This window comes from Phymastichus coffea, unplaced genomic scaffold (assembly GCF_024137745.1).
Source record: "Phymastichus coffea isolate CEN01 unplaced genomic scaffold, Cenicafe_Pcof_1.1 PCOF00003, whole genome shotgun sequence".
NCBI classification, from domain to species: Eukaryota; Metazoa; Arthropoda; class Insecta; order Hymenoptera; family Eulophidae; genus Phymastichus; species Phymastichus coffea.
In genome coordinates this window covers 13,009,074-13,030,340 of record NW_026706814.1, presented here as the reverse complement: position 1 = coordinate 13,030,340, position 21,267 = coordinate 13,009,074, and the positions used below count along the sequence as shown (strand labels likewise).

Sequence of the window (21,267 nt, the reverse complement as noted above, 5' to 3'; positions counted from 1 at the left end):
AGTACATTCGGACGTTGAGTTTTCAAGAAAAGATGGGCAAAAGAAGAGACACCAGCGAGAAACTCACGGTAAAGGTGTCCTCGGCGATCCCATTGGCAGCAACAACCCAGCCGGTGTTGAGATTACTGCTGAAATACTCGACGTGGTAGCCAGTAATCTTGCTGGCACCATCGTGACCGGGACTCCAAGTGATGGTGACAGAGTGACTGGTGGTATTTACGATCCTCGGCTTGCTCGGATTCTGGGGCAGTTCCGAGATATCGGGAGTCCTATGCAACGTCGTGGTGGCGCTGATCGACAAAGCTGCTGACCAAGATGTATTGCCGGATTCGGACGAAGCGATGCACGTATACATGCCAGCGTCGGTCTTCTGCAGATCGTCGATGAACAGAGTACCGTTGCTCGCCATCGTTATTCTATTGCCTAGTTGCACCAACTGGCCGTTTTTGTGCCAGTTGATCTTGGGAGTAGGCGTGCCGACGGCTCGGCATGGCAGTGAGGCTTGGCTCTTCAGTGGCAGCGTTTGATTCGCTGGGCCAAGCTCGATTATCGGCGGTGGCACCTCGTCCGTCGATAGTACCTGTCGGAGAGTAGCGATCATTTTTATAAACATTTCCGTAAGCTTTCGTTTCCGAGAGCTCGACTTCTTTAGTTTACTTTGAATATTGCATTTGCTCGGACAGTTCAATGCTTATACGAAAGCAGAAAAGCAAACACGCTCCGTACATATTTAGCCGCGCAGTTAGTTTCGCGAGATTTTTATACCTACCATCGCGAGTTAAAAGTACAGATTTTCAAACAATATTATTTACTTTCACGCAGCTATCCCTCGCCGCAGCGCTCGCTATGACTAGATCAACAAGAGAGATTTCGCGTGTCTGCAACTAGCTTGCCAACTTGGTTCGGTATTTTCACGGGAGAATTTATACAGCTCCATCAAAAGTACACATTGCAGCTGTTTTCCTTTCTGCGAAATGAATTTTCGGACGCGCGCGCGTGCGACGCGAAAAATTTCATCACGATGGCCGTTGGGAAATATTTTTTTCTTTTGAAAAATCGCACAGTGGTCAGTAAAAAGAATACTACTCACGGCGAGGAAGACTGTGGCAGTGGTAGCACCGACTTGGCTGATGGCGCTGCACACGTAGTGACCCTCGTCCTTGCGTTGGATCTGTTTAATGTGCAGGCTACCGTCCTCGCTGACGGTGTAGCGTTCCTGGTACGAGTGGCCAGGAAACATCAGCTCCTGCGAGCCCTCGCGAGTCCAGAATATCGACGGCGCGGGAACTCCCTTGGCCGAGCACGCGAACGTCACGTCTGTGCCTGGATTCACCGACTCGTCCTTTGGGAAATTGGTGAATACCGGCCGGGCTGCAATGTTACAAAACGCACGCATTGGTCGCCTCGTAAAATGACTGGCCGTCTAATTTCGTAGGTGGAAGACTCACAGTGCACGGTGAGCGTTGCACTCGCTGAGATAGCTCCGACGCCATTCTGGGCTTCGCAGATATAGGTGCCTTGGTCGGCGGGCATGACACGCTCTATTCGCAGTCCCTTGTCGTCGAGTATGTGACCGCGACCGATCGGCATTTTACCATCGTGCCGGCGCCACAGAATCTCTGGCGGTGGGTCACCGCCTACGCGGCATATAAACTCCGCGGTCTGGTCCATGAGGATTGTCTGATTTAAGGGCGTTTTCAGGAAGTACGGCTTCACTGTAATTATGGATTCGTGTGTTACTCATTGCTTCGACAATTGTTGCTGCGTTAAGCAGATATTTTCTTCGTCTTACCATTGACGGTGAGAATTCCTATCGCTGACTCTCGAGAGCCAACGATGTTCGAAACGACGCATTGGTACTTTCCTTGGTCGGACTGTTTCACATCGGTTATCATCAAGTTGCCTCCATCAAGGAGTGACATCCTGTTAAAAAAATATTGGATCACGTTAATCATACGTTCAAATCGGCTGAGTTTTTATGATACGTTGGTTTTATATAATAATCAGTAGTAAAACTGAATTTGGTCAGACAATCTTGTGAGCCGAACTAGAACTGAGTACAATAGTTGATTGTTGAACTTTTACTGAAATAACTTCGAGTAATTTTCTGATTACATCGAGTATTGTTCCTACGTGTGCTATCAAAATGCACACAAATAAATTGACTTCTATCGAGCATTCAAGCCAAGTAATTCTATTGATACGGTTCCAACGAAAACGAAAAGAGTTAAGCCAAAAATATGTAACTCTCGCGCAAGATGCATAAAGAAATTCTTGTCAGGTCTTTTGATACAAGAGGTCCTTTTGTGCAAAGGCTGAAGCCATAGAAGAGGCTCAGGAATGCAGGAGCGCAAGGTGAATCGATAGCCGGCCAATTGTGTCCTCTAATTTATAGTATCAATTAATTTGAGCGTCGCCCAGGTAGTGAGAGAGCGGCTTTCATTTCTATTAGTGGCTCCAATTTATCGGTGCCGCTCAATCAACGTCGGCACGATCGATTCGCAAACAAAAGGAACGCCACGGCTGAAAGGCCGCGCTGTTGGGAAAATATATACACCTGCAGGTTTAATCGTCGACAGACTTTACAGGTACAAAGGACGCGCGGTCACAAAGAGCAAGTCGATTGTTTCACGTTGATCCATTAAACGATCTTTAATTAATTTGGCATTGACGCGTCGTAATGGAATATTGCCAAGTGAAAAAATGCAAGATTTTGTCCGGGGACCAACGAAGCTCGTAGCTTCGTCTTTCGAATGTGGCACTTGTCGAAGTCATTAGGCAAAGTGGAAAATTTAACGAGGGCAGGAAGGAAGGAAGGAACGAACCTATTAGCAAATTAAACGGACAGGCGGCTTCTATACTAGACGACGCGACACAAAGGCCAAAGTTTGAAGCTCTCGGGATCTTTCGCCCTTAGCTAGACGGACAGTTTCGTTTAGGCCACGGCAAACTGTGCCCGAGGTGGATCGCTTTGAAAAGCGCACATCTTTTTTCAAATGTATTCCTTTGGTGCGCAGTGTGGATTATTAAAACACAACTGGGTTATACGGCGGCCCCGGTAATTTAATTGGATTTTTATACAATCCGAGCGGCGACAAAGCGCTTGTTTTTATTTAATAAATCTGCATTTAAATGGGAGGCTGCACTCTGGCAAACGGGCTTCGCTTTGTTTTTGTCGCGAAAGAATCCTTTTATTAAAAAATAACGTTTTTATTTGCGTGCTTGCCGCGGCCGCTGCGCGAGCGCGCTTCAAATGCACGCAGCGCCGAGAAACGCGATATTAATTAAAAATCATGGCGACCCGTATTGAATGCCAGGAGAAAGGGCTTCGCGTATATATATCGCCAATTTACCGATTGAATATCCATGACGCGTGCGCGAGTGATACCCTTTATCTCTTTTTCCTATCGGCAATGTACGCCTACTATTTTCATCTTGCGTGCCGGATGCAAATGCTCTCAGGAAAATGAAAGAGAGAGAGAGAGAGAGAGAGTTGCAGCCGGAAATCAGAGAGCTTTTTAGCGCAAGCAAAATATTCGCGTTTGAAAATACACGGAGCGCGTAGCTCGCGTGGGAAACTCGATATACTATCGTGTTGCTTTTCGGGTCGCCGCCGCGCCGCTGCGCCGCCGGGAAAGCCCTGAAGCCGAGTAAAGCGCGGGATAAATTCCATTTTGGAATAGTTTCTGCTACGGCCGAAACGTCGGATTTCCTTTTCACGCGCCGGCTATTACGATAATCGAAAAAAACCGTGCAAATAAAAGAGCAGCGAATATGAAATTGCAGCTGCGAACAAAGACGCGTTCGGGCGTCGTATATCTGTTTGGTTGGCGCGCGCGACGAGTACACGTCGCAGGGTTCGAGATAACCGGAGCCCGGTGTGCGGCCAAGAATAATGGGAGGACATCCTTTAGCGACCATTCTCATGCAAATATCCCGCCAGATTACGGCCGTTTGTGCGGATTATTCTTTCATTGGTTGGCGACTCTCTCTCTCTCTCTCTCTCTCTCTCTCTCTCTCTCTCTCTCTCTCTCTCTCTCTCTCTCTCTCTCGTAGCTGCCTGACACGCTCCCCGGCGACGTTTGGAATAACAATTACGACAAATTTCCCGGAGGACCTGCCTCTTTACGCCTTTTCCCTCTCTGCTGCTACCGTTTTTTTCCTCCCACAGGATTGGCCTCGCTTATGTATTCGCTGAATTTCACCGCCGGTTCACTCCCTGATAAGATGAATTATTTCTATTTGAACCGTCGCCTTTTTATGTATACGTAAATTCTACTCGCCGAGCCTGCGCTCGGATTAATCAACTCCGTTTATTCCGGCTCTCGTTATTTTTGCTTTCTTGATGGTTACCTCATTGTTTGATCTTTGATGTGCTGATTCGAGCCGAGTTTTGGAAAGGAAACGCTGGGCGACTGCGAGAAAGCGGAAGAACAGCGGTTAACGCGAATGTACATGGAGGGGGGAGGCAAGCGCGTAGGTAGAGGCTTATCGGGGCGCGAGCAAAAGTGAATTTGGCCGCGCGATATCGAGCGAAGCGAAGCAAAACTGGCTTACAAGTTTGGGCTGCTAGCAGCTAGCGCGCCGCTGTTGCTCGCGAGCGCGAGTCTTCGGGAATTTCGTCTGGCTAAGCTAAGCGCGCCAAATTCATAGTTTCAGCAGAAACAACAACCTAACAAGAAACAAGAGCCACAAGTTAGAGTTTAAAGTCAAAAGTATATATAGCGCCGGAGCTGCCGCGTCCTCGCGTCGTCGTCGCGTCGTCGGGCACAGCTGTGCGCTTCGCGCGCGCGCCTTCGGAAACTTACCGTTTGTTGCTGTCCAAGTCTATGGGGTGGCCGTTCTTCTTCCACTGCAGTACTGGCTCGGGATGCCCTCGCGGCGGGCCGCACTCCAACAGTGCTGTCTCGCCCGCGGCTACCCGCGTGTTCTGCGGCTCCACGCGGAAATCCTCGCGCAGCACTGCAAACATATACAAGATATAGCGGTAGTTGCCACTTGCTCTCCCTCTCTCTCTCTCTCTCTCTCTCTCTCTCTCTCTCTCGTGCGCGTTCGTTCAGTTGTGAAACAAAGACACAGTCAATTGCTCTTGCAACGCACGGATGTGATATCTTTTTTATGGGGTGGCCGTGCATTTGTTCCGCTTCTCGCGCTCTTGCTGATTTTCACTCGAAACAATCGGAGATACCGATAAAATTCCATCGAATTGATTTCCTTTTTATTGCACTTATTCTACCCGCCATTGCTAATCAAAGCGTGCGATAGATCACCGAACATTTTTCCCTAAATTATTTGCGTGAAAAGAATTGCACGCATAGCATAGGCAGAAACGCAAACACGTTGGCAAAGGAAAAGTTTAGCGCCAAATCGATCCCGGACGAAGCTGTTGAGCGATGTACTCTGAGCGATATATGTATATATATATACCGGCCGATAATCTCAGCGGATGTCGCGGAAAAAGACGCAATGGCGAAAATTCGACAAACACTTTTCACCGTGCTGTGTGTGTATGTACTCACGCGACGTAAATCGATTGTAACGCCATTTCTCAGAGAGCGAATCCATTCAACGACTCGTGTATGTACGTATGTACGTGTGTGCAAGTCGCTCGATTTTTCCGATTTTGCCGAGGGGGTTCTCTCTCTCTCTCTCTCTCTTTTTCTCTCTCGTGTGCGCTCGATGTATTGAAGGAATTCCGAGCGCTGAAATGCATTTCCCGGCAGGCGGAGCGTTTGATTTGCCATTCAACGAACCCGTTCATTTGGCTAATATTTTACGAGCTCTATACTCTCATGAATTTATTCGACGTGCACGTCGCTTTTTATTACTATTTCTTTCTCTCCTCTATTCATCTCGTGCTCACCAAAGCCTCGACGAATATTTGGGAAGTGGCGAATTGTTTCGTTTGGCAAAACGATGCAAATTAATCGCATTTCCTCGACAAAGATAACAAAAATGCGAGAAAAAGAGAGAGAGAGAGAGTCCAGGCAATGGAATCCAGCAGCAGTAGCGGGTAAATGCGCGAGAAATTTCAATGAAAATCCGGAATGAAAAAGAAAAAAAGAAACGGAATATGGCGGCGCTAGAGCACGGGATTGAACGCGGAATGCATGCAAATGCTAACGCATACGCGAGTTCGCAAAAGGGCACGTAACCTGCGGGTACGTGAATTCATTTTTTTCCATTTCTCTCTCTCTCTCTCTCTCTCTCTCTCTCTCTCTCTCTCTCTCTACCTTCGACCAGAATTTACACGCACACGCGTTTATCGGCACAGAGTCTCGGCGTTGTACTATTACCATTTATCACGCGAGAGCCATTTAGGAAATGTCGCTTGCTAACAGAACGCGCACGCGTCTATATACGCGTCAAAGTCATTCGTCCCTCCGCGAGTTTACCCTCCATCTAGCTAGATTTCCGTTTGCGATTTTTTTTTCCTCCAGACGAGGCTTTGTGCTCGTCTCGAGGAAGAGAGCGCATTAGGGCGAGGAAGCAGTGAGCACACGCGGAAGGGAGGCTTTTAATTTGCAGTGCGTCGAAGGGTTGCCAGCGAAATGGAATTCCTCTTTCACTCGGCTCCGGCCTGCCAGGTCAACGCTGCTAAATCTTAAAGCCTTGGCTCAGACAATGGACGGGATAGGCCTCAAGAAATAGATAGGCGACAGTCACGAGATTCGCTAATGGAAGACAATCCGACGTACGTGTAGCCTACTTTTTTCAAATTATTTATACGCTGCATTGTGCGGCTCGGCAGCTCGAGCGGCAAAATTCAGAAGAGCGCACCAAGGCGCTAGCAAAAGGCTGAGACTGGCGCTGGCGATTGAAAAAGCGCGAGGAATAGACGACGGCGGCAGGCGATAGTACATCGCGCGAGACGCCTCTTCGGCAAGCACAATGGCCTCGGCTTTCATTTCGAAATTGGATCTCGGATCTGCCGCCGCTGCCTCGCCCTTTCGGAGTCGGCGTAGACGCACGTCTTTTGTGAATCGCACGGCCGAATCAAGAACCGCGTTAATCCTGCCGGCGAGAGGCCTACCGACGATAAATCCTCGAGATAACGCTGCGAAACTGACGCTTCGATTCCGCAAGACATTGCGCACGGCGTTCGCCGCCCTTCTCGCGGGCGTGCCTCTCGTTTCGCAGCCGCGGCAGCGCTCGCTCATCCCCCGCCTCCTTTCTTTTACGTCCTGCCGTCAACGACTGCCTGAAAATTGTAAATAAGAGAATCTATTTCGGTCGGGATCAAGTGGAATAATGGCGCGAGAAGGTAAGAAAACGCACAGCTGCGAAGAGCTTAATTATGTGGGAGGAAGGAGCGAGGAGATGGAGGTTTCGGTGAACATCCGCTTCTCCTTTTTCTCGGCTCGCGGTGTTTGCGTCCAACGAGGACAGCTTCGCAAATGAAGAGCTTGAAAAAAATAGAAATAAATGGACGCGCTGCAGAGCAGCGAAATGTGCCGGGCGGGCCCGCGAGTGAAAAGAAAGAGCAAGTCAATTGCGACGGGAAATCGAGAGAGACGAGGCAGTACCCGAACGGCAAGGGTAATAGATGAGTCGCGCAATAGGCGAGTCGCGCGCGCGAAAAGAGAAAAAGAAATGCGCGCGCCATGCATTGGCCCTGCATAACTCGCGGAGCCAGAGCGAGCCTGGTCGTTCAAACTCGGCATTCGCGACACGCTCTCCTTCCCTCTCCGTCGCTGACGTACGGCCGGCGCGTGACCGGCCGCCGCTTCGCTCGGTGCAGGTCCCGATACATCTCCGAGAGAGAATTGTGCCGTCGCCTCGAGGATATATGGCGCAGCTCGAGCGAGATACGTCCGACACGTACTACGCCAGGCCGCATACTGGGTCAACACACGCGGCCCACCCGAGCTCGCCGTGGCTTTCAATTGCCACCCGCGAACTTGGCGCGCACGAGCAGCTTCTTTCCCTTCGAACTGCTGCCGAATGCAACGTGCTGCCGCGTGCTTTCGATTGATTCGCCGGGCCGTCAAGGTGATTCGGATGGCAGGGCTCTTCGTCACGACCGACTCTCTCTCTCTCTCTCTCTCTCTCTCTCTCTCTCTCTCTCTCTCTCTCTCTCTCTCTCTCTCTCTCTCTCTCGAGGCTTTATGGGGCGGAAAGCCACGATGATTTTCGGGTCGCTACTCGAGCTACAGAGAGACGCTCTATTGCACGGCGATAATGACCAGTGCGCTCGAGAATCGATGAGTTATGAGCTGCGAGAATCGATATGTGCGCGCTCTCTCGACGACGCCACTCTGTTGCGCTTTCCACCGCTGCCAATTTCTCATTGCCGGTACTTTCTTAATTCTGCCTTTCATAAGGGCCGTCGTTTGCACATTAATCGAATATTCATCGTACCACCTTAGCCATTGCGTGACTCGTTTTATCCTCGACACAACTGACCGAATTAAATGTTTGCATTGATCGATCGAGTAGATTCTTCTGTTTCTGGAAGGTCGTTCAATTTTCAATCACGTTAAACGATTGTTCCAATAACGTCGGTCACGCTGACAATTGCCTGACTTTCTTCGAAATCGAATTCCACGGCAGAACAATAAGATCTGCTCTCGATTAAGAGCTGAACTGTCGGGTGTGGCATACCATCGAAAAACTGATAAGCGAAAATTGAATGAGCGCTTGCGCGTCGCGCGACCACAAGAACAAATCGCCCAAAGCTCGAGGCTACTCAGAGTACGCACTACGAGGGGAGTTCTGAAATTACAGTTGCGCGCGGACAATATGCTCATTACACTTGGGGCGCCGATACGATAATACGGTCGTGCGCGCGCGCACGCACATCTAGAGAGCACAAGGAAGATACGTCGGCGCTTGTTGGGGCGCCTCCTGGCTTCTGACTCGAGACGCAGTCGCGCGCGTACCAACTCTCCGTGGCGTAGTATCGCCCGGGCACGAGATAGCAAATTGGTTTTAACTTTGCTAGCAGACTTCGTTATTTTAAATTGAAAAATAATATTGTCGGTAACGATGCCAATCTTTGGAGCGAGCAAGTCGATACCCCGGCTGTGCAACTTTCGAAAGTTGGGCAAACATCTAGTCCATTAGTTCGGCGCCACCGCCGTTCTCAGAATGCCAAACCGAGCACTAGTTCTTCATTAAATATGAAAATCCGGCTTTGAGAGGCGTAATTTGCGAAACTTACACTCCGCGTCGCCGTCGTTATTATCATTATTCTGCTCGTTATTATTATTAGCCGGCAAAGGGGGTGCCCTGGAGGAGAAAAAAAACTTGAGCAGTTTTAATGGTGTGTCTCTCGTGTGCGCGTCCAAGTTTTTGGTGAGAACTGCTGCGCGCGGTTTTAATCGTTCCGGCCGATTAGAGCTTAGCTGCTGCTGCTCCTGCTGCACGTGCGGAAGTTATCGCGGTCGGAAGAAAGACAAAGAGCCCGCTGGCCAGTCGTTCGACCCGCCGCCACGCCGGCTAATGCCTGCGGGGGAGCAATGTTTATATTAATGCTTCTCTCTCGTTCTACAAGGGAGAAACTCTCGAGGGTGGGTGCACGTTGGCTCGATAGAGATGTACCGAGGGAGGGTGCACCGTGCGGGTAGTTGACGAGCTTCGCGCGCGTAAATAAAGAATTCAAGGTAAATAGTAGTAGCACGGCTGTGCTGCGCGCGCTGACGGAATAACCAATCACGCGTATTAGTTGGCTCTGTGTCTAATCAACTTCAGCTCGTGAGCTAAGAAACACGATCTTTATTACGCTATACGCGTGGCCTTTGTTATTATTTCATTTATCGGTATATCTTTCACCGGAGGATTGCTTCTTTTCGCCAAATTCGAGCTCTAAACATACCTGATACGACGTATTTATTTAACGAAAAAAAGAGAGAGAGAAACGAATTTTCTTTTGTCGAGCGCTTGTTATCCGGGGATTAATTGCTCGTAAAAGCCTTGCGCGCGCAAACGAAAAAAAAGAAAAAAAGAAAAAAAAAGACTGGAGAGATTTAAAGCGCGAGCGGTGGTTTTTTTTTTTTTGTTCATTGTATAAAATAAATCACACGGCGCTTATCGAGAAAACGAGGAACAAGGCAAAGAGTCCATTGTAAAAGCCTACGTTCGCCGCCGCCCACCACAACGAAATAATACGAGAGGTGAGAAAAAGTGCGGATCTCATGCGCCGAGCGCGAGGAAGAGTACGAGGTTGAATTCGTTGTCAAATTAGATTTCCGGCTACGGACTAATGCCTCCTCCCTGCTTCCCAATGACATGGATGGGGATGGATGTATGTGCCTCGTTTATTATTACAACGGCGGCGATGCTTGTTCTCATTGATTTCGCGTCGGCCCCACGTCGATGCATGACGTCTGCCTTTCCAATTTATTTTTCGTGATATTGCTTTCAAGGCGCAGAGGCCACCACCGCGGACTGTTCTTTATTCTTTTCTCTTTATTTTTTTATTACAGATTGCCGTTATGGGAATCGGTTCAATTTACTTTTTCGTTATCAAAACCCTGGAACGAACTCGCGCTCTCTTTCTCTTTTTCTCTTTTTCTCTTTTTCTCAGCGTGATTCGGAAAGTTTCGATTTGAGTTTTTGCAGAGACGGCGGCAACGCCGGTGATTTTCAATGGTTCTTGAGAAAGAAAAAGAGAATACGGAGGTTGAATTTGCATACCATTTACAGCACTTAATTACTTAGCATTACAAGGCCGCCATTCATCTGGCAACTTGCACAACATACATTTGGCCACGTTTTAACTCAATTAGGCGAGCGCGCGAAGACTCGCTGTGCTACTGCCTCGTCGTCATCGCCGTTGCGGTAGCCCGAACAATCGATAATGAGATCTCTCGGCGGAGAGCGTCGAGCTGATTTATAGGTGGCAACCGCGAGCGCTCTCTCGACAATTATACCTGCACGGCTCGCACTCGCACACATGCACCTCGCCGTCGCTGATAAAGCGCCACTCTTAAATCAAACGGCGCGAGCTTCTAGATTAAGGCTTGTCGGGCTCGCCGATTTATTTTCGAATTTGCGCGCTACTTGTGGAGACCCCCTCTGCATTCTGCTTTTCTATGCGCGTATCTTTCGTCGCGCAGCGGGATTAAATCGGCACGAGTGCTGAATCTTTGTCGCGCGCACAAGCGACAGAAAATGGAGGAGAGTAATAGGCGATCTGCCGTCGCGACAGTCTATACTGCACAGGAATATTGATACTGCCATCCATCCGACGATTCTGCGGTCGTTTCGACGAGGAGATATGTGTGTGCACGGCTACCGCTGCGGTCAAAATAGATATCGGCAAAAAAAAAAAAAAATCACGGCTCAAGTGCAATGCCGAGAGCACTGACCGACGTCGCACGACTCGACTGCTATTTCCCGCTTTAATAATGATTTTTCATCGACGAGCTCGTGTCAACCTGACAATGAAAGCGAGTTTTGTATTTGCTCGCTTGACTTTTTCAATTTCGAGCTTTCGGACGGAATTAACGCGAGATATATAGTCTCGGCGCTGTCGCGAGTGCAAACAACAATGAGAACGTATAATAACAGTCGAGTCAATTAGTCGGGGAATCGAGTTTGCGTTTACGCGGATTGAACGTGTAATTCACAGAACTGCATGACTTTGTTCGCAAGCATTTTGTAAAAGATTCGCCACAAGAAAGCTGCTTGGAGAAAACCAAAGCACAGCTACAGCTACGCGGAATATATAAAAATAGGTCGATCTCATACGGATGCAATTAATAGGCGTGCAATGAGCTGTTTCATTATGACAAAGGGCCTGCCGCGAAAGGGGAGGGCACACGCGAAATTTCAGCGCACATCACGCGCATCGTTGAGCTGACGATGCGACTCGCTGTAGCCACCTACAGCCGCGCCCTTGTTGAAATTTGCGATCCGCCGGAATGCAATCGGTTTAATTTAAGCGAGCGAGTACTGCAGCCCTCTAGTGTGTACGCCACTGTTTAATCATAATTCAGCGCCACTAAATTAAGTCCATTTTCCAGCAGCGTGGATAGTTGCCGGCACTCGGATTTTTTCGCCAGGTGCGCATTGTTTTTCAATTTACCGCGGTCGCGTTCGATTTTATTCGTCTCTTTTTTTGTTCTCTTCCACGCGACGTGACGCTGCTGCCGTGGATAAATCGAAGAGCGACGAGATTTCACACGCATGATACGGTGACGATCCATCGACGTTGTTATTATGCGATATCGAGCTGTTTTTTTTTCATTGGTTGGCTTTTCGTTGTGGAACAAACTCACCCAATCCGATCGATTTAGAGAAAGAATCGAGCGCTCTGTCGTACCTGAAACACAAAAGAAAATTGATTGAGTTAGACAGAGATCGACTTGTAAGCTGCACTGTTTGGATATGATAAATTATTCGTTAAACCCGAATCGAAAGTTATGTTATAAGCTGCGCTCAACTCAATTATTGGTCCAATATTTGGACAGGCATGCCTGTGCACGTAGTTTTCGCATCAATTCCAAAATGAGTAGTCCACGTGCACATGTATTTGCGCAGCATCGTTACACGAGCGTTTGATACATTCAAGATAGTTATTGCACAGATTTGATATTGGATGCGCGCAAACTAATGAGTGCCCGCTGCACCGGTAATATTTCGAATGAGATTGTCCGATATTGAATTTGGCAGGAATGTTGTAAATATATAAATTCTTCATAAATAATGCATTAGATCCGCGTGGATATCACGTGCGCGGGAATATGCCGTTGCTTTTGCGGCATAGTCGAGCAGAGAAATAAATTTGACGTCGCGCGTATCTCATTTTACAAGTTAAAATCATAAATTTAGCGGGAAAAATGAATCTGAAGACGGGCTGAGAAGCGAGGCATTATACATCGCCACTGCGCGAGAGGCCTGGAATTACGCACAGGTACGGACGTCATACAATATTCGCGCGCGCGAGAGGCCGAGCATCGACGGCTACGTCGAAGCTAAGAATGAAAAGGAACAAGGGATGGGCGATCGTGGGCGAAGGCACGTGAGAAGGGTTGAATTTATCAGACTGCTAGGTTGGCTGGGATTTACATAGGAACGGGGTTGTAGGTAGCGCTTATTTATGCCTTGTAAGGTGGCCAGCACGCGATCGTCGACTGCTTGCAAGCTGAGGTCCGAGATCCTATTAAATGCTGATAAGCCGCCGTGGCCACTTGCTCTCTTTTTTTCCCAGTTGCCTTCGCCCCTCCGCTTCGGCTTGCTTATAATTCGCCCTGTCGTAAATGTAAATAACGAAAATTGCGCGCGAGCATAATGCAGAGCTTCGCACGGTGTAATAGATTTTCTATTTACAGGGCGACGCGCGTGCAATACTTTTCTTCCCGAACGCTCATTCCTGCTCTTTTTTCTTCCCTCACGGAAGCGAGAAGGAGAGTGATTAACGAGCTTTCATGGCTTGTAAAACGAGCGCTGATTTGTGAGCCTCAATCCCAAGGTAGATTGTTGCTCGCTGAGTTTAGCTCTGTCTTACGAGTCAGCCATCTTCGCGATACAAAAAACCATTAAAAAAAATCATTATTTGGCGCTTATTTTCAAATTATGCACGCTGGATAAATCGGAGCCGAGTTCTACCAGCTCGACGTATTAATATCTCATTTCTACAGTGAATTCCCCTCTCGGGCTTATATATATTCCCACAATTAAGCGCGCAAAACGCTTAATTTATAAAAGCGCGTCCTCTGTGTAATTTGAAATTTATGCTTGACCGCACTTTATCAAAAACACACTGCTGCCGCCAACCGACAAATTTATGCAACGGGAATAATCATCGCCGCGCGCAAAATATTTTCAATTTAACATTTTCTGCAAAATACCGCTCTGCTCTTCTGCGCGCACCGACCGATTCATTAATTTGCCGTTCAAACTTTATTCCGCACTCACTTTAACTCGACGAAATTGCTCCGAGAACTCTTTATTTAGGGTTTTCAATGCAACATTGTTTTCATAGCGAGCGAGCCAAGTTACTTCGATGTTGACTTGACGCGAATAGAAACAATCGCGAATGATTGCGCGCAAACAAAACGGCAGCAAATAAGTCGCTCTCTGCACGTGAAAGACTCATTGTTGGTCGTAAATCGAGCTAATCGCCGGCCGTCGTTATACCGCTATACGCACATGCAGATTGGCGTCCGAGTGCATGTGCGAGCGAGTACGGGAGCCCGCAACTACTGGGATGATTTATTCGCGGCACACCTGACGCCACGGCGCCGTCGACGACGTACCGCTCGAGATTCACTTGCTGAACTAGCGCGTAAATTACCTCGATCGCTTTCCTATTTGCACTTGTAACGCGTCGCGTCGCCTCCAACTCGCTCGACACCTGCGCCGCGCGGCCGCCTCCACCCGATTACACTCCTGAACTTGCTTTTTAATTGCTTCACACGCCCTTACGTCGCCACGCCGATTCACTGCTGCGTTCCATTGCAATTGCTCTGCATATTTTTTGTCGTGGACAGACGCGGCTTTCTCTTCACTACCGCGGCTGCAGCTTTATTTGTGGGGAGCGACGTTCTTGTTTTGTCCGCGTCACATCGAAAATAAACCGCATAATCGCATTTCCGTGCGGCGAACGAATTAAATATTTGCTAGCTGCGTTTTGTGGCTCAGCGGAAAATCGTTATGGCGCGTGAGCTCCAGAGAAACAGAAAGCAGCGGCGCTTCAATAGCGGCGCTTCAGTGGAAGGCAAACAATATCTGCAGAACGAAGAGCCTATCAGTTAAGAGGCCGAGAGAGCCGCTAGAAAATGCCGTAGCCCGAGGGGCATTTAAGCGGGAGCAGTTGGGTGGCGCATAGTATCAGCGATGCTGAGCACGGCACTTGACCGCGCGTTTCGCGCGATAACGAGGCGAGTTACGAGGCGAGCACCTCGTCATCGCCGCTTTTCAAAGGGAATCCGATTACGCGAGGCCGCTACCACCACCACCGACACTGGGTCAGCTGCTGGCGCGCCCGTTTACGGCCTATCCCGATGATTTACACGCCTGTCCCCAACGCGCCTGCCGCGATCATTGCCTGAGCTGTGTTCCGCTGCTCTCGGCCGTTCATCGTGTGTCATTAAAAACCGATGCTCGAAGCTATTTGCATCGATGGCGCATCGCGTTCTTCCTGTGAACTTTTCAAGTAGAAAAAAAACGCGTTGGTCAGACGCGTATACCAACCAGTTCGTAGAACGGCCGGCTTTTCTTTTTCGGAAGTAACTCACTTATCCAGCAAGAAATTAATCCAATCAAGTTGATTCGACGCCGAGCGAACTCAGCGTAAGGAGGCTCGTATAAAAACTTGACCAGCGCCAACCAGTATACGCGAATCGCATTAACCGCAACCAAATTAACGCTGTAGCTTTCAGACTGTGAGATGCCATCGGCATCGCAGCTCCGATATTGACGGTGACGCACTTAGGTTAAACCCCCTTCGACACGCCAACGACGCGACAGCAGGGAGTGAGAGTAAGGAGCATGCCTAGTTAAGTTTCCGCTCGCCGATTTTGGGCGCCTCGCCGCTCCGAGATGACACATCCCTCTCTCGCCGTCGAGGCAGTGTATATGCGCGCGCGTGTGTACGCGTGTACACAGGACCTGTAATTCATTCATGGGCTGTGCGTGTGTTTGCGACTCGTATTGCTACTCGAGCAAGCAACACAAATACTTGCTGATGTAATGGTTTCGACAGGACTTGCCGAGAGAGATGATCAATGCACTCAACCACATGGTGCAAACGTACGTGCAGAGTAAGCCATAAAACGCGCAAGAAAATTGATTCGGACGTGCGTTTCACAAGGGAAGACATCAGCCGATTAGGCTGCACGAGGGCGAATGCCCGCTTAGCCTTGTGCACCCTCAGTTTCTATTGTTTTTGACGTTGAGGCTATCGCGCCCGGCTGCACTGCTGACGGACAACGCTTCCATTAACCACCGCTCCACTACATTTTTCCAATCACTCATCTTGCCTATGCGTACAGAAAGAGCATATTGCTGTCCTTGCACTGAGCACGTACAAAAGCAAGCGAAACCAGCTTTGCCGCCTCTAGTCGTCATCGTCGTCGTCGTCGCGTCCATATCCTTCCTTATTTACCTCGAGCCGCGCGTTTATACGTGTCTCCAAAGGATGTCGTCTAATTAAATGAGCATGCGCGGCGGGGACCACGTACGCGCGCGAAGAATCGACGAAAGTTTGCAAGTTGCGAGCGAGCCATGGAAGGCCGTTGTTCGATCAGGGTACTTTATTCGGGAAATCTAGTTAAGTCGTAGCCAGTCCAACAGGCCAAGCTTGTGTTCGGCTGCTGGTGCGAAGGAGCTCCCGATGGCTCGCAAATTGCCTCGGGAGCTCGTGATTAATTTATGTCTCTCTCAAGTTGCTCCGCACGCTATGTTTGTTCGAGCTATGAAAAGCAAGTTGTGCATCGTCTTTCAACTGCGCGTTTCTTCTCTATTACACTCGTTAATTACCAACTGTAACATTGTTCCGCGCCAGCAGTGGCGCATCGATCACAATCAGAATAACAAGCTTGAAACAAGCTGCCGGCTGCCGCTGTCTGTGAAAGAAAAACTGCATCGCGCGCGACGCAAAGAAAGCCCATAAATAACAGTTGTAAGCCGAGGTGTATCGGTTAGAAAAATCGCCGGCGGCGGCGACGGTGCTGGCAAGCCGCGATTATTAATTCAAATTGATTTAGAGCCATTTTTAATTAACGCATGCTGCTGCTATCTGGCAATACTGCCCGGCGCCGGTCCTTAATAGTCCTCCACATACACACACACATGCGCGCGCGCGCGCGCACGTAATTCCTATCGGTGGTGGCGAATCGTGATGGTGGTGGTGGCGGCAAGCGATAATTCCTGCGACGCACAAGCAAGCAAGCGACTAAATTACAAGTGTCCGAGTGGTGCGATAAATCCCGCAATTTTGCGCATGATGAAACGCTTCCGTACTTCCTCTTTCGTGTTTTTTTTTCCCGTTTCAAGAGAGCATTTTCGTCTCTCGGCCGAATACGTTGCGCGCGTTACGCGTCAATGACGGCCTTTTAGCGATTGATGGATGGTGCGTCGCGCGAGACCGAAGTTTGTTTTCAGGTTGCGAACGCGAAACATTGATTTTAGCCCTGTACCTGGGCGCCAGTTTGTCTTCATTTGCATCGGATCTCGCCTCGCTCGCGCTCATGCAGTTCAATGGACTCCCACGCACGCGTGCTGTGTAGATACACAGACGCGCGCGCACATAACGAATCGTTTCGCGCGCGCATTGCTCGGCTCGTTTCTTTGTTTTTTTCCTTTCCCGATCGCCTCGTAAATTACGTGGCCAAAGCTAATTAGGAGTGCCCAGTTTGATTTATGCACTCTGTTCGCTTCAAACTATTATAGTCTACTAATAGATTCTGCATTCTTTGTGAAACTAATTGCGCGATTGTTCGTTGAACGAAGGTATTTAATATTTGGAGCTGTTTTTCGAATAACGACGATAAATCAAGATCGCTTGGTCACCTTGGTTCGCGTAGGTGCCGAGACAAGTTCCCGAAGCGAATTGCCCATAAATGCACACTCGGAGCTTCTTCGACGTTATGTGTTATTGCCACACTCAGCGACACGTGCGCCGCTGAATATATTACAAGCTACACCACACGCGGACGTACGTGTGCGAGGGAGAACAATGGGATATTTTTCATCGTTGGCTTTAATAGCGCGCGCTCATTCGAGAGGTTCATTACACGAACGCCGAGATTCGCGAGCATCCAGTAGGTCGACAAGCCATCAAATCTCGGTCGTAAACAAAAATCAGAAAGATGACGGACCGGAAGCGAGGGAGAAGACATAGTAGATCCGAGAGGCTCCATTATACCGCTAAACTGCATCCTCCTGCAGGAGAGACGAAAAGAACAAAGGACAACGCGCAGCGCCCGTCGGAGTATCTGTAGACAGATGAGAAAAGTGAAGTGCTGCTAGCGAGATGAGACTAAAATCCGACGTTCCATATCTGTGCTGGCTGCTGGAGCTGCTACGGTGCACGGAGACTCCTCAAATTACGCCAAGAAGGAAAAACAAAGGGCCGACAACAGTGGCAGCAGCCAAGTAAAGAAAAAACTTGCCTCCCTCTTCAGAACTTTTCTTACCTCTCCGAGTCGACGTATATAAAGCCCCCACACCTTCTTCCCTAATGGCCTCAACTTCTCAAAACGAGCGAAATATGGAAAATGCATAAGTTTCTACAATTGCTTTCTTCCTTCGGCTGCGAATACATTTATTCAGCTTTCCTTTTCTCCTCGTCTCATCGAGACCCTTACTTCGCGCTTACAAGCTTCCCCGAGTTTAGCGATATTTAGTCAGACGACTTTGTACATTACACGCTTGGGCTGCTGAAAAATCCGCGCGCGAATTTGCATGAGAATCGGCCCCGGGGAATTCGCGCGATTTCGCTTTATTATCTAGAAGCTGCTATCGGGTTTTTCGCCAAACGACTCGTGCTTGCATTTTAATGCCTGGATTGAGCTGTCCGTGAGGAGCCGATTAAGCGCGTCGCGCCTCGTATATCTTTCTCGCCGTCGCGACTGATTATTATCGCTATTATAATTATTATCGGGCGGATTGCACATCCCCGTCACGCGCGCCCGAGAGAAAAGCCGCGCGCGAGGAAGAATGCGAGAGAAAGAGGTGGCGCGGCCGAGCGCCGAAGATTCATTTGCCAGGCCGAGCGCGCTCGCGTGACTCGCGCGCTTCGTTCACGCGGACGAATATTTTTGGCCGGCGGGCGCCTTTGCTGGCGGCAAATGAATTTTTCGCCGTGGACTCGGCAAAAAGTTTAATTAGTCGAGAGCGAGCGCGCGCAGTTGTCATAATTTGCTCGTCGCGCGCGAAAAGGAATGCGCACGTGGGCCGCCTCCGCCGGGCCGTTTCATTTGCCGCGTGGCGGCAAAATATTTGGTCAGTCGATTCGACGACGACGCTGGCTCGGGTGGAGGCTCGCTTGGCGATCGACTTGCCCCGAGGGGAAAATACTTTCGTCTGCGGGCGCAGCTGTCTCCTCTCTCTTCCTTCGGCTTTCTCCTTCTTTTTAATTTGTTGTTCTTGGAGCGGCGGCGGCGCATCAATGCCTCGGGCCAATTAGCGAGGAGGGAGCCTGGTCAAGCAAGAGGCTCCCCTTATTATTTTTCCGCTAGAGCTGTAATGCGATCTTGCGCTTGCGGTCGGCAGCCGAGGCAAACTTGTAATTCGCTTGGGGCGGCCCGCGCGGATAAAGGATTTTCTTCCCGGCGTCTTCGGATCGTAGGCCCTTCGTCGCCGTCGCCGCCGCCACCCCAAAGTCGCAGCAGCCCTGCCGCTTCTGCTGATTGCTGGCTCCTTCTTGCCTCGCTTCTTTTTTGCCCGCTACCTCGAGCGGCCGACCGCACCATCGAATCGCTTTGCTTTCGCTGCATGTCATTATCAAGTCGATGCTTCGACCTATCGCCTTACCACCTTTCCACTCGCTCCGCAATTCTAATTGCGAATACATGAATATTACGGAGGCAGACGTTTCCTCGAAAGGAAAATAATCAGCCAACGAGACATTTGCTGTTCTTTGAAAAATTACTTTGCAAGATGGCGCGCATGGAGATGAAATCCTTGCGTGTGCAGCGAGGGATAAAGTCCCTTTTGATGTTTGAATAGAATGGTGCGTGGAGAGACAATTCGTAACTTCTACTGCACTGCACACACACACACACACACGAGCGCGCGCGCAATCGTACAAAACGCTGGGACAGTAAACAACTCTGCCACGGCAACAAAAACTCGGCAAGGGATGTAGATGCGGCGGCAAGCCCATCCCCAGCGCGCCATAGCACACATAGGACCAAGGAGAGTGAAAAAAGTGCAGCGACTACACGACGACGACGACGACGACAAAGCAATCCGTCAAGTTCAAGATCGCTGCAGGAGCGGACCGGGAGCCTCTGTCTACACAGAGCCCGCGGGCGGCCGGCTGTGCTGCGAGTCTGCAAGATTCAAATTTCGCCTCGAGAACTCAAGATGCAGAGCAAACGACACGGAGAGCATTCGTTCTTTCGATTGCCACCACCGCTGCGTCCTTCTCGGTTCTCCCCCCCCCCCCCTCCCTCTCTTCCTCTCTGCTCACCACCGCCCAACTTTGAAGCTCTGTCCTGCTAAATGCAAGCAAGCAGCAGCCGGTCGGACGCCGCCAATCGTTCGGCCAGTGCATTTTCATTTATCAGCGAACGGGCGAAAATGTCGCATCGTTAACGCGAACGTTCGAAGCGAAACAATAGCCGCCGAGGGAAGCGACCGCGGCGGCATTGTTCCTGGCGCGCGCGCCAACTGAAAAATAATTCATCAATCGCGAGCGGCGTGGCGGCGCGAGGCAGCCTGCTTGGCACGACGCCCATTGTACAGGCACAGGAACGCGCGCTGCTCCAATTAACGGAAGGGTGCGGGGACCAAAGATCTAGAGCGCGAGAATTGAAGGGCCTACTCGACGCAGAGAGAAAGAGAGAGAGAGCTGCAAGGAGACAGAACCCTCCCCTGGACGACTAATGAGACGCGCGACTGACACGCGACTAGCACCCACTACTGACTCTCTCTCGTCGTCCCCTTTCGCAATCCTGCTTCTTCGTTTTTTCTCCTCCTTGCCGCTGCAGCGAAATTTCGCCCTTTTTTAAAGCGAAAGCCCTTTGAATGTTGCATACGCTTCCTACTTCAATTCTTCCGCTGCTCTAGCTACTCTAGACTGCGACTTGATTATAATTACTTTCTCGGAGTCAGGCGGAAAGTTTAAGTTTAAACGCGCGGAGTAGTTGTCAAGATTTCCTAGAGCCGCGGAGCCGTGAATTTCGATCTATCCACTATCAGGCAAATCACCAGCGCCACCCACGAGCTTCGATTCAATGCGACGCGCTCGCTTGCAACAGGTACGTATAGGCAATATAATGCCGCGACAAAAATTCACGCCGCATCCCGACTGAATGTTCGCTTCGGTCGTATCTCTATCGATATTCTATAACATAAAAGCAGACGCGCGCCTCTTTTACTACGTGTATTTCCCTTTTCCATTTTCGAAATGTATGCAAAGTAGTTCGATCCAAGGATTTGTGCAGTTGGCCTGCACGTTTACACTGGCCGATATCGCTCATCTCTCCTATTCGCGCTCGTCGCCCGCGAAAATATTTTCGGTTTACGACAACCCGATAACTCGATGTGGCGTCTCGTCGCCAAGGCGCGATTGCGCACCCGTGGCTTTGGTCGAGAGCTCGTCTCCGTGGAGATGGAGACAATCGCAGAGGGTTCAGACGATAGGCACGC

General features: G+C 49.7%; 1 protein-coding gene across 1 annotated transcript in view; it reads right to left on the bottom strand.

Moving 5' to 3' along the window:
• Window positions 1-21,267, bottom strand: part of LOC131664518 (roundabout homolog 2-like) — a 254,071-nt gene that overhangs the window by 3,568 nt on the left and 229,236 nt on the right. Inside the window, exons 3-7 of the mRNA XM_058935691.1 lie at window positions 4,809-4,962; window positions 1,793-1,923; window positions 1,449-1,715; window positions 1,091-1,371; window positions 68-580 (exon numbers count right to left, since the gene is read on the bottom strand). Of these exons, the coding sequence (XP_058791674.1) occupies window positions 68-580; window positions 1,091-1,371; window positions 1,449-1,715; window positions 1,793-1,923; window positions 4,809-4,962 (1,346 nt within the window). The remainder of the gene's footprint in view (window positions 1-67; window positions 581-1,090; window positions 1,372-1,448; window positions 1,716-1,792; window positions 1,924-4,808; window positions 4,963-21,267) is intronic.